General features: G+C 26.5%; 1 protein-coding gene across 3 annotated transcripts in view; it reads right to left on the reverse strand.

Annotated features, from left to right (window-relative positions):
* Positions 1–10155: 10155 nt before the first annotated feature.
* The window catches only part of LOC142322848 (transmembrane protein 145-like), a 60488-nt gene continuing 56571 nt past the window's right edge, over positions 10156–14072 (reverse strand). For all 3 annotated transcript variants that reach the window (XM_075361929.1, XM_075361930.1, XM_075361927.1), the window contains 2 exons: positions 13222–13385; positions 10156–10405 (listed from right to left, as the gene is read on the reverse strand). In XM_075361929.1, the coding sequence (XP_075218044.1) occupies positions 10217–10405; positions 13222–13385 (353 nt within the window). In that variant the 3' untranslated portion in view covers positions 10156–10216. The remainder of the gene's footprint in view (positions 10406–13221; positions 13386–14072) is intronic.

The raw sequence follows: 14072 nt of genomic DNA on the forward strand, positions 1-14072 counted from the left end.
TTTGTTTTAAGGTAAGTAATAGTTATTTTTACTATATACTTCTTCCATTTTATTATTAAAATTTCAGTGTTATATTATGTTTTACTAAAAACTGTTTCTAACCACTATCATCAAACAGCTGTCATTAATGGCAATCCTCTACTGAAGAGCTACATAATTAGCTCCTAAATAAATCTCAGAAAAAACTACTTCCATGTAATTTTGAAATTGTGTAATTAATAATTTTAAATAATAAAATTAATAAATAACTGGATAAATAAAAATGTTTAATATGTACAGTGACATATATATATATATATATGTCACTGCTCATTCAGATGCAGTATGAGAATACACCTTTATTTATTTACTTTTTTTTACTTCAATTTATAAATGAATAAATTCATAAATGTTTTTATAAATAACATACTGTAAATAGTTCATAAATACCATTTTCATTAACATCATTGTCTTTTATAACACATTTGTATAATTTGGTCAGAAACACACTTAGAATGAGACTGAGTACTTCAGTTTTGCTAATATATTGCATCTAAGAACACTAAGATTGGTCTCGTGCTGTACCTTCTTAATGTAGTTAGTTTTTATGATACAGAAGGGATTTTTTTAATTTAATGAACTGAACAATAAAAAACTAATACTTGAGGCTAACTGGCATTGGGACCACTAACCCAATTTATTCAAATAAAACTGGCTTAACTGTAGTTAATGTACCAAATACATTGTAAAATATCATCTTTAACAGGGTATTATCTGGTATTTAAAGGAGATAAAATAAAGATTAGTATAATATTGCTGGGAGCCCTATTTGAAAATGTTAACCCCAGTGAAACCTTATACTTAAGCCATTGAATGAATATACAGAAACCACTTTAAACTGGACTAAAACCATTTTAAGCAGTACCTGTAACACCTATAAAATATAAATTAAAAAATAACAAAAATTAAAATGAAATCCAAAGCTGGGTAACTAAAATAATTATGTAATTATCAATGTAAAAATATACAAGAGGCACACTTTCGAGTTGATTTTCTGAGAGTAATGATATTTTCTATACAGCCATTCCCTGTGGTAAACATAATGAAAATTTCAATTGTAGGACTGAATGTCAGCTACATTTTGTTGTGCTTTACACATTAATGTGCACAATATATTCAGCTCATTGAAGAAGACAAAAAGAAACCAATTCACTAATCACTTTTACTGGTAATTTTGACATGGAATGCTTATTATATTTGAGAATTGCTATCTAATATTTAGGAATGATTTCTGTGTTATATCAGATTGCCTACACTGTAAATTTATTCAACTACAGTCTGGTTAACACAAGTTTTATATTTACTCAAAGAGTCATCAGAAAATGGATTCTCGTACCATTTTTAGCAGTTGAACTGATAAAAACTTAAATAGTATTTCATGAAACTTCAATAAAATACTACTTCAGAAACCAATCACTCCAAATTAAATATTAATAATAATGTTTACCAACAACCTTGGTCTGCATGTCAACTCTAAATTTAAGAAATCTTTGTTTAATCATACTATCAATGGGTTATCTCTATTTTTATACAATTTATTTCAAAAATTTAGTAACAATTAACCACAATGCTTTAATGTCTTCTGACTTCCACCCTTTTTAAAGAGGATTACAAAATGAAAGTAGAAACTTGTGTGGGTGCATGAAAAATATTTAGAAACTTTTCAAAAAATTTATTGAACTGAAATTGTAATAAAAAGATTCTGCTGCCTAATGTATGTTAGAGAGGCACAGATGATTAGCGCTGACCTTCTTACGCAGGTGGTAGATAGTTTGAGGTCTGGCTGTGCCAGTTTTATTTAACACAAATAACTTCTCAGAACTGTCCCTAACCATAATTCTGTTGTTTGTTTCTAATTAACAAAAAATCTGACCTGGAGATCCATTTGTTTAATAGCCGCAGGCGTATAACATGAAACAAGGGATTATATATACATGAACCAGGGATGCAGCTGCCAGCAGCCCAAATTCAACAAATGTGGCCTAGATATGAAAACTTCTGTAACATCATATGAATGGATCAATTAATAATTTAATTATAATAGTTTTAAGGAAACTGAAAATTGTTGTTTAATAACTTTTATAATATTTTAAAATATTCAGTTATGTTTTGCATCAGTTAAATTATAGTTTACAGTCAATTTCGTATTGCCTAGAATGTGTCAAAAAACTTTTAATTTTACTTTTTCATCTTCTACCATTTAAAATTCTCTTTGTCTTAAAAACATTTATTACTTATCCTTTACAAAAATCTATGCAAAAGCTTGTATTTGATTATTAGATATTCAAAATGGTACAAATGATAAAAACATTACTGAAAATAAATTTTACTAACCAGTCACAAAGACATATTTCTTTCAAACATATACATATTCCCAACACCAGATTAAAATTCATTAATAGATCCTCATTTACAAACACATATGGTTCAGTTGAGTATCAACTTGTTAAAAAACCTGAATTTTAAGCATTAATTTTTATCAAAATTAATTAATATGTACAATAGGTTTAATGAGTTGCATGTACTTCCATAATACTTACTGAAATATTTTTAAATTAGTACCTTCAAAATAGTTTATCTTATAGTAAGTTTATTTAATTATTATAATTAATATTTGCATCACTATTTCTTCATACAATAAATATTTTTATGTATTAATATATACTTTATCTACTACTATTTTTAATCTATTAATTCTTTATTCCATAATTTTGTTCAGCTCAAGGTCTACAAAAGGTTTTCCTTGATTCTTCCAGATAAATGCTGGAGTAGTTTCTTTTATTGACATCTTAATCATTACTAATGTAATATATCAGAAAATAATTTATAAAAATAATAATTATTATTATTCATGTTTATTCTGTAAAAAGAACATTAAGAAATTGTTTCAAGTAATCCTTTTATTTGTGAGTGAATGAATTGCACAATCACCTTCTTTCTGATTTATGAACACTGTAATTTATTTATAGGAATTTTAATTACATCACACTTGATGTTAGATTTAATATAGACATAGCTTAGTTATTAATTATTTTAGATTTTATATCTTTTCATTTTTAAAAAGTTTGTAATTTTTAGTGCTGTTACAACAAATTAGAATACAGTGCACTTGTTATGGACTCTTGTGTATTAGTTATATGTTGTTTCAGATTGATTACATACATTTCTGTATAAGTTATTAATTTAAGATTTTTTAAGATATATTAGTAAATTTTATCTTGCTAGATCCCATTGTATTATGTTTCCTGATAGATTAATGTGGCTTATTAAGGTTTTTCATATATTATTCTGCTGAACTTCTTTTCTTCCATTAGTTAGGACCTCTCCACTTCCCTGTTTAAATAAGATATCTTCCAGAAGGTTAGGGGTTGCTATAAGGGGTGAGAGGATGTCATGAAAAATTTATTTTTTTCTACCTTCATTCACTTTGCTAGTTTCATTGTATAAAACTAATGAAGTAAACACTACAAATTCTAAAATATATATTTAAAAAACTAGTCATTATTCAGTTTTCAAATGATACAGTAATAACTTATTTATCAAAATATTCTTGAAAAAATGTTTATTTTATTTTTAAAAGCAATATATTTAGTTAATTTTACCAAACTGCATCAGATGGAAAAATAAATTAATGTTAAATATTTAACTATGTGTATTAACAACATTTTTTTAATAAAAATTACTTATGATAATGTAGACATACACAGATATGTTTAATTTACTTTTAATCTAATAAGCAGATTAAATACTATGAAATGCGTTGATTTCAAAAATTAAAAAAAACTTGGTGACTGTTTTGAAAACCATAAAGGTAAGTTGAATTGTATAATTAAAAAACACTTAAAATATTTATCCCTTCTTTTGATGATGAAATATCATTCAAAGATTAAAACCATGAAAATTTTCAGCATTTATATAGAATTTTTTTTTAATTATAAAAAAAAAATTATATAGAATAAATTAAAATTTTGTTTTTTTTGTCCTAAAAAACTTATTATCTGTCCTTTACAAAAGCTTGTATTTGATTATTAGGTATTTAAAATGGTACAAATGATAAAACCATTATTGAAAATAAATTTTATTAATCAATCAAATCATATTTCTTTCAAACATAAATACAGGAATGTATGTATATATGTTTAAACATCACGTATAATATCTTTATACATAAAGATATACACATTAATATCATTATTAATGTATAAAATATATTAATTAAAGCATTTTTTACGTTCATTAATGTATAAAGCTGGCATCTGTCAGTAGTTATAACTAAATTATTGCATCTATTTAAATATGAGTATATCTTAAGTATGTTAGTGATATAATGAAATGAAAACCATCTGCGGGAGGAAATAATTGTTTTATTACTGGTAAACTGAAGTTTCAAAATTTGATTCCTAGCAAGGGTCTGGATGTTAGAGCGATAGAACTAGATTTTAATGTCTCCTTGTCATCAAAACCCATACATTAAGTAGTATGACTAATTTAAGTGTATATGCTTTTTACTGCACTTGTCTTACTATATAACTATAGTGTTACTGTTTTCTGTCTGATGATACTTATATTTTCACATCTCATCTGTTGACAAATTAAATTATTTTTTTATGAGACTAAATGTTTATGCAGTAGCACCAACTGCTCTGAAAATTAGCCTTGAATTTTTTGAATATTTTTCTACATCTTGAATAGGAGATTGAATTTTTAAATGGTTTTACTTTTTATTCTTTTGTCCAGACTTCTCTTCAATAATATTACAGGGATGAAAACCCCTAAGATCTTACAATGAAACCTGGCTGAAAGAAAATTGATAAGGGACCCTTGCGTGTTAGTAAACTGATGATGTTTTATATAATCAAGATACATATGTAACTGCTGTAGCATTTGATCCTACCATATAAAAATAATAAGTTATAAACAAATTAATTAATTCATCAGTAGTTAAAAACATGTACATTATGAAATTATAAATAAGTATAAAATATTTATAATATTGCTTGTTTTACATCTTAATTATTTCATTGTAGGGGAATTATTTAATTATCATTTATTCAGATTAATAAATTAATTATATTTAACAGTTTGTAACAGTTCTGTAACTTTATGTTTATTCTCTGTTATTTTATTTTAATATTGGCAACACATAGAGGCTAAGACTGTTCTGTCATTATGATCACTCGATTACCACACCAGATCATACCTAAGTGGGAAATGGACTATTTTTAGGGTATTGAACAGTGAATAACAATAAGAAAAAAAAATTAAATTCATTTATTTAATTGTGTTTTCATTTATATGATTTAACATCATAACTTACTCAATAAATTCAAAAAAACTTTTTAGGCAATTACTAATTCTTTGCTATATTTCTAATTATAATTTTTGTTTCATAAATTAAGTTACAGGTAATTTTAAGCGATTTATAAGACATTTAATGATACCTGTAAAATTAGAAAATTAAATACCTTTGTCTGAGCTGGTAATGTTTACCGAATAACTTACCTTATTTAAAAACAAAAATCCAATTGATTTCTGGTACTGTCAGATGAAGTACTCAATGGTTATCGCCTGTTACGATTGAGATGACTTAATAGGATGACATCTTTCAGTATTACTAAAATTTCATGTTTCCTACGTGTGATAGTTGTTAAAAATGATACTAATCAACCAGTTAAAGGTCAGAGATCACCTTCTTTGTCAGAGAGTGTTAATTAAATGGAAAAATAAAAATTAAAAATCTCATGGCATAAAAATCTATCTGATAAAATATACTTAGACTGGAATAAAATTAATGGGACTAATTAGATACATAATAGTTAATTTACGTTACTTTATCAACAGAAAGCAATTTATAATGACCATAGTTTGTTTGTTGTACTTACTTTGAACCGACAAGTATGCATGTGTGTGTGAGTATATATATACATGGTTTTTGTCCTGAATTCACATGTATCTTACAGAGCATTTCTTTTTTTATTTCTAAGTATTATTTAATTATTAAACTTACAGGCTAAAATAGCAACAACAAAAATTTGTCATTGCTAATTCTAAAAGCAAAAAAAAGCTAAAATTTCTAAAAGCAGTAGAAAAACAAAAAAAAACCTTATACAGATGACAACATCTAAATTTAAGCTTTGAAGGAGAAGTACTAAATACTACTACGATGAGACATTCAGTAGCCTTGATGTAGGCTTAAGATTGCAAATAGTGGAATCTTGGATGTTGAGTCACTAGATTCTTTCCTTGTTACTTCAATATCTATCAGCTTCGGGTATTCTCATTTGTCGGTTTCTTAATTTTTCTTTTTAAGTAGAAATGATATTTCAAAGAATACTTTAATAATATAGCTATATATGTAATTAAAATAATTATTACAGTGCATTTCCTGTAGAATATTAGTGCTGGGTTTGTTAAGTTTAACATGGACATTACGATAAAGTAATTTAAAAAGAGGTTAATCTCTAGGAGTTATTATTTATTTAAATAAAAATATAAAAGTAAAAAATTATATTCGATACAGTAGTTAACTGTGAAATAATTTGCTGAAGATTTAACTTGAAAAAGTAATAATGTTACCATGGTAACGACAGGGATGAGTAACTCTAATTTCCGTGATTCCTATGAATCCATGAAGAAGTATTTTATAATAATAATTTAAGGATTCATTGAAAAATTGTATCCCACAAAACCATACCTTTTCAAATTTAAAAAATTATACAAACATCGTATGTGTAAATAGTTTTACACTATTATGTGTTAATAGTTTTATTATACCTAAACTTGTTTAGGTAGTTAGTTTGCAGTATTTTCTTAAACAGTAAATCTTGCTCATTTTGTATGGAATTTAATTTTTTCAACAGAACTCTGACTCAGAGTGAATATTAAAATAAATTACAAAACGAAATTGATAATCGTATTCATTTAACCCGTGCCAAAAGTAATCTTATTGTATTAGTAGTATTGTTAAGTTCCAGGGATAATTGACATTATTGACGAAGACAGTTGAGGAAGTACATCAATGATAGTCACATGTTTTCCCTTCCCCAATTTTTTATCTACAGTATATAAAAAAAATGTACAATAAAGTTAACATTACCAGGCGGTGATTCTATGAATAATGCGCCCTTACTATCAACTTTACTTGCTGACATTTTGAAACAGAAAATTTTCTAAAAAATCGCTACATAAACATCGTCCCGCCTAATAGCCAGAAACCTACAGCAAAATTTCATAAAAACTGGAAAACGCATTTGACCAAAACTGCGTCACCAACATAGAAACAGATGAAATTCCAAAAAGGTCGAGTTAAAACAGGAGCTCGCTTCTATCGGCCAATAAATAAATAGATACTTATGTATAATTAATAATTATTAAATTAACTAAACCAAGATTATAATTAAAAGTTGAAATACAATATTGTGTCGCTTTACTGAATGAACGGTCTCTTGTTTGGTAAACATGACTAAAATTCCTAAAGATTTTAGTTCCTTTTTTATAGTGGTAGACGAATATTATGGTGAAAAGATACTGACTTCATTAAGGTTTTGCAGGTCCACTCCATTACAAATTGGCCTAGAAGTTTTAATGCTAATTAGATTATAGAAAAACATTTCTTTTTTGTATTTTAGAAGGGCCCGCTGTACGTGATAGTCAATTCAGCCGGTAATAATTGTAAGCGGTTATCTTAATGACAAGGATTTTTTATCGTGATTTACGTAAAAACAAATTGTTTCATATAAAAATTAAAGAATGTCTAAATAAATAACAACGTCTTCATGATTACGGGGAATATCGAATTTCGATACCAATCTCGACTTCTTCAGACCTTTAAGATGTGATTTATAGTAAATTTAATGTCATTATATATTAATAAAAAATAATGAACTTACAGTCATTAGATTATAAATTTGAACGTGCTTCAATTTTTTTATTTTTTATGAGCACAAAAAAAAAATTGAAAATAGTCGCTTTATACCAGTTTACTACGAAAACTTAAATCATTTATGTACATTACACAGAGAGCATTATATTATTTTCACAAAAAAAATGTGTCACGCCTACTTACGATAAAATTTCCTGCCAAATCTATGATATCTAGAGAATGGGATGCTCGATTTTGGTAAATCAAAAACTAAAAGAAAGTTCAGATTATTTTTAAATTTTAATTGCCATTGTAGAATTCGATTTAATTGGCCACTCAGTATTTAACTATATAAAAAGTGACGCTGTAAATACAAGCCACTCATGATGTAGAACACAATGTGGAACCAGTTTTTTGTTGCAAACTTGAGCCCTAATTTTTCTAACAGTAATCTAAAAAAAGCTTCTTTTTAACATTTATAATGAATTTTCTTGATAAAAAGTTCATCTATTAAGACATAAACAATTTGATTTTGTGTTTGAGGAATTTGTTACAAAAAATTACGTCTTTGCCTAATAACAAAAATTATGGAAGTTCAAATTTTCTATTAAATATCTAATACCTTGAGAGCAGTTGACAAATTAAATAAAATAAATTAATTTTTTTTTTAATTTCACTCAGAATTATGCAGCGTCCTCTAATTTTTTCAGCGACTCAAAATTATATAAGAAAAATAATACTAAAATACGACAAGCTTTCTTTTTAGGCGGTAATGTTCACCTAAACATAAAATTATTATGGTAAATTTACGCCTAATATCTTCCTCAAATTACATCAAGAACAGCGGTAAAATAAATCACTTGGATCAGTCTATCAGTTTTAAACGAACATCAGTACAAACATTTGTTCTTCTTTCTGATTTATATATAAATATATTTTTTTTAAATATTTTAATTTATTTACTAATATGAGCATATACTGCAGGTGCTATTAAAGGTGTACAGAATAAATTTTAAAATCGATTCAATTAGATGATAAATCTCTACCAACCATGTTCTGCAACCTCGCCCTTCTGACTGACAAGGGTGATTGGGTTCACTTTAAGGATGTGTGTCGAAATGAACCCAAAGAAATAAAAAAAAAATTGTTTCTTTTAATAATAATAAAAAATTTAAAAAACAAATAATATATACACACGAGTATTTGTGCGTCCTCATGCTCGAGTGTGTGCATACTAGCGCGTGCAGACGCGCACATATAATTAAATTAATCATTACGTTTTAGATGAATTAATTAATTAATTCATTCAAAATATCTTACAAAACCGAATGATTTTTATTAAAATTTTACAAACTATTTTTGAATTTTATGTAATTAATTTTCGTTTTGAACTATTATCTCAGTGTAAAATTATTAATTTTCATTATGTTTTTTGCTAACCGACATATCTTCCTTTCAGACTGCAACTGTTATAATAGTATTAACCTTTTTTTTAATTCCCCTTTTTTAAAAAAAAAAATCATTTAATACTTTATTGTTAAAAATTTTAACAGCAGATAGCAAGCTACTGTTGTTTACTGGATCAAATATTCAGTGAAAATAATAAATATAACTAACTAATGATCTGACGAATATACGTTTCATATTTATATAGTGAAGAGTTAGAAGAACTAAGATTTATCTTCTGTCTAAAGTAAAGGATTTCCAGCAGCTTCGACCTTTTCTTTTGGGATGTAGTTGCCATTTTCTTGAAGTTTTTATAACTATTGCGAGAAAAGTCTGAATTCTATTGGCAGTAATATCCCTCATCTATCCTGTTTTAAGTGTAAAAATGACAAACAGCAAAAAATAAAAAAAATTTTAGATACTTCTTTTCATCAAAATTTTACATGATATAATGAAATTAAAAAGCTATTTTATTTTTAATTGTATAAAAATGTCTGGTAGTGACATTAGTATAAAAAAATTATAACTGGTCTTGTAAAAAAAATTTTATTTTGAAAAACTTTTCCATGTTAATTGATTTCAGTGTAACGAAACCAGTGTTGTTAGGTGTGACAGCTACAAGCTCTGTTTACTGAAAACTGTAAATATATGTTGAATCACCTTTAGATATAGCTTGAATGAGACTTTTTGTTAAAAAACCATGAAATAGAGAATTTTCTGGATTTGGTTTAAAGATATTTTATAAATTAAGACTGGTTTTCATATTAATTTAAGAAGGAAACAGTGTGGTGGTATTAATAAATATAAACATTATTTACAAAATTTTAATAAATTAAACATAACATTTGGAAAATGTATCAGGATATTTTTTTAATTGGAAGTGAAAACAGTCTTTCTTCTTTGACTTGGAGCAGTGAAATCAGGAACCATAGATGCTTCTTCAGGACAAAAATTCAAACAGCCTCTTCCTCCCTCCTGATTTTGTCCTTTAACACCATTATTTGTATTCGATGTCGTCAGAAGTTTCCCATCATTTATTCTTTCATAGTAGTCAACATCCTGAAACAAAAAAAAAAATAAAAATTAAAACAAATTTTATGTAATAAAAATTAATTATTTAATCTTTGGGGTGCTGTCTTTTTTAAATTCTATTTACATAATCATTCTACTGACTAGTCTTCTAAAGAGATGATGTTATGCGCTCGTGACGTAACGATAAAAAAAAGCTGGCAAAGTATTACGTGACTTTCCCGGCTACTAATAACAAGAATTAAAAGAGTTACAGCCGAAGAATAGAAAACAGAATATTTATATTTTAGACACGGGGAATAAATTTTAAGAAAAGTTTTTCTAAAAATATTTGTACTCGTATGTAGGTGAAGATGAACAAATTTTCTTAAGTAATGTTTGCTAAAATAACAAAGAAAATTAAAAAAAAACTTTACTACATTTTCAGTCTTTAGTCTACAGTTTTAAAAATTGTAACATTTCTTAATAATTCTATATATGAAGTATAAACTAAATTTTTTTTTTTAAATATTTAAACCTAAGGGAAATTGAGCAAAAGAACAAAGAATATAATTTCAACTTTAAGAGGTGGGGGTTAATTTTTGAAAAAAAAATTTGGATTAATTACACATGCCTGATAGGTAACAAATTTGCTTTAATCAAGTTTTTTCTAAAATGCTTCTGAAAAAAACTGAAATTGATTTTTAGAGATATCCCCACCCTCTTAACGAATTTTGGAAAAAATTAATATGATCAATGCTCTCCATAAATAGATGTTTGAGCCAAATTTGAAGAAAATCGGTTTGGTCAATCCTGAGATATATAACAGTGCGATACACATACTTATACACACATACATACATATATATATATTTTTTTCTCTAAAATCGATCCCTTCGAAAATCATATTCCTCTGCACTATACATATTATATTAATCCGATCAACCTAAGTGCAGAATAATAAAATAAAATAAAATAGGATGATACTTCCCTTATTCCACAATTCAAGCAAGAGCGCTTTCGCGAGTACCTCGCATCATCAATTGCTCTACATAATTTTTCAAATCATTCGTGCAAAATTACGCATTAAAATTGAAATTAAAAATCCTATACCATACATAAGATTTAAAATTTAAAATACCAAATTAAAATCAAAACAGAAATTAAAACTAAAAATCTTAAATTCAAATTTTTGTTAAAATTGCATATACGTATATAAAAAAATAACATGAAGTCATTTAATAAAATTAAATTAAAAAGTAAAAATTAAAATCAACAATAAAAACAAAATAAAATAAAACAGAAATCCATGTGAACTAGCTAGCCAAAGTTATGTGACTGTACAGTATTATGAATTATCAATGTTTTAAGAAGTGCTGCTATCTACAGTAGCTTTTATGACTGTGTCATCCTCAAACTCTGTATGTAGGTTGAGCAAATTAAATTTACTTTTATATTTATAAATATAAAATCTTTCTAAAATGTCAAAAACCCTATTATTTGTATTAATATTGTATTTTTTGTTAATTTTCAGTATTTCTAAATTTGTATGAATATTGGATATTGAATGTGCACCATTAATAAGATGATCAGAAACATTAGAGAAACCCAACTTTTTACTTTTATAATATCTAAAGTATTCACCAAATCTAGTTTTAAAGGATCTAGTGGTTTTACCTAAATAAATATGGCCACAATCATTGCACTTTATTTAATAAATACCACACAAATTGTGTAAACCATATGAAGCAGTACGTGTATTGTTTTATTAAATGGTTATTTGTTTGGTATACAAGTTTAAATAAATTTTTATCATAAACCCTTGTTATTTTTTCAACAATATTATCAGTATATACATATTTTAAATATACATTGTCAATTTTTTGTGTGTTATTTATTGGTATATATATATATATATATATATATATATATATATATATATAATATTGGTATATAAGCATATATATACACAATATTGGTAAATAAGGATATATATATATATGCTTTTTTGGTATAGATGAACTAGGTGGACCCTAAAACGTAAAGATTTTCAAAAAACCCTGACACCCCATTTTTGACAAGATCACCATACTTTTCCCTTTAATATAGCTATTCTACTTATATTCGATGGGAAAGTAATAAAAATACTTTATAGTCCCTAAACATGATTTTCATGTTTTGAATTTACCTAAGACATTCTTTTGTCATTACCACAAGGGAGCGTATTTTTAAATTTAATCTCTAAACTAATTTTTTTATTAAATTTGTTAAAATCTTTATTTAATTGAAATTGTTATTTTTTTAGATTTGGGTTTTATTTATTTGTATTTAAAAAATATAAGTTATTAGTTATTATAGATTTCAAGAAAAGAATTTTGAAACTAAAATTTTTATTCAAAACATCTGATAAGTATTACATATTTTTTTAATGGTTTACGGTAAAAGTTTTTCAATGTATCAATTATTGGAAAAGAATTATACTTGAAATCGGTCACAAAATCTAGAACTTTATTCAATTATCCTTCATCCTACTTACCAATTTAGTTGATTGATTTGATTACTGATTAATTAATTCTGGATAGTTACCCAGAATTAAACATGTAAATGAACTTTTAATTCAAATTTTATTAAGAAATACTTCTGCTTTCTTCAGACCACCAAGTAAAAATTATACAGTAACCGTTAATTAAATAATTAATTTAAAAGGTATTAATCTGTGAATGAATTAGGTCGGTTCGTTTATTGAGATATATAAGTATGATCATAATCAGTCATTTAATTGATATGCCATAAAAACATTCTGCTTTGATTTATAATAATACATTTATTTTTAATATAAAAAATACAGTAAAAGTAAAATCACTAACCTGTACAGTGTTACTGACTGTGAACAGTTCAATTGGAACATCCCAGTCAGATGTTGTTGTTTGTCTTTGGGTTCGTAGGGGTGCACCTCCTGGAGCATATGGATGGTGACAAAAGTGATCCAAAGTATTATTGCCCAGAGAACCATCAGTTATCTCCATAACACCTAGAATAAAATTTGTTGTTAAAAATAATGTTAAATGTGCTAATTAAATAATATTAATGAATATTTTATTTTTTACTCCTAAATAAACGATATTAAAAACTTTCTTTGTTGATGTTTCTGTTGTTTATTATATGTACAGGTGGTTCAAAGAAACGGGAAATTTTAAAAATTAAATAACGTTAATGAAAAAATTTATTTATAAAATGAATTTCATTTCATGTAATCGTACAAATGTTGCCATTTTAGGATACATACATTTCAGTTTATTTTTTAAAGATGACATCTTCCAGGTGACCTCCTCTTCTACGTAAACACTCACGAAGTCTCTTCGTTAAATTGTTCACGGTTTGATTTAACATCTCAACTGGAATTTCCGCAATTGCTTCTCGGATCTTTGCCTTCAGTTCTTCCGTTGTAACAGGTCTACTGTGGAACACTTTGCTTTTAAGGTGACCCTACAAAAAGTAATCGCAAGCTGAGAGATCAGGCGATCTGGGAGGCCATCTAATGTCACCGTTTCGTGAAATTACACGTTGTCCAAACAATCGGCGTACAGCTGCCATCGATATTCGTGCAGTATGTGACGTTGCTCCGTCTTGTTGAAACCAGGCTGTGTTAAGAATCGGTGGAAATCTCTTTTGTTGTTCCACAACAAAGGTTTCAAGCATGGCTACGTAACGAGCCGAC

This window comes from Lycorma delicatula, chromosome 4 (assembly GCF_047948215.1).
Source record: "Lycorma delicatula isolate Av1 chromosome 4, ASM4794821v1, whole genome shotgun sequence".
NCBI classification, from domain to species: domain Eukaryota; kingdom Metazoa; phylum Arthropoda; class Insecta; order Hemiptera; family Fulgoridae; genus Lycorma; species Lycorma delicatula.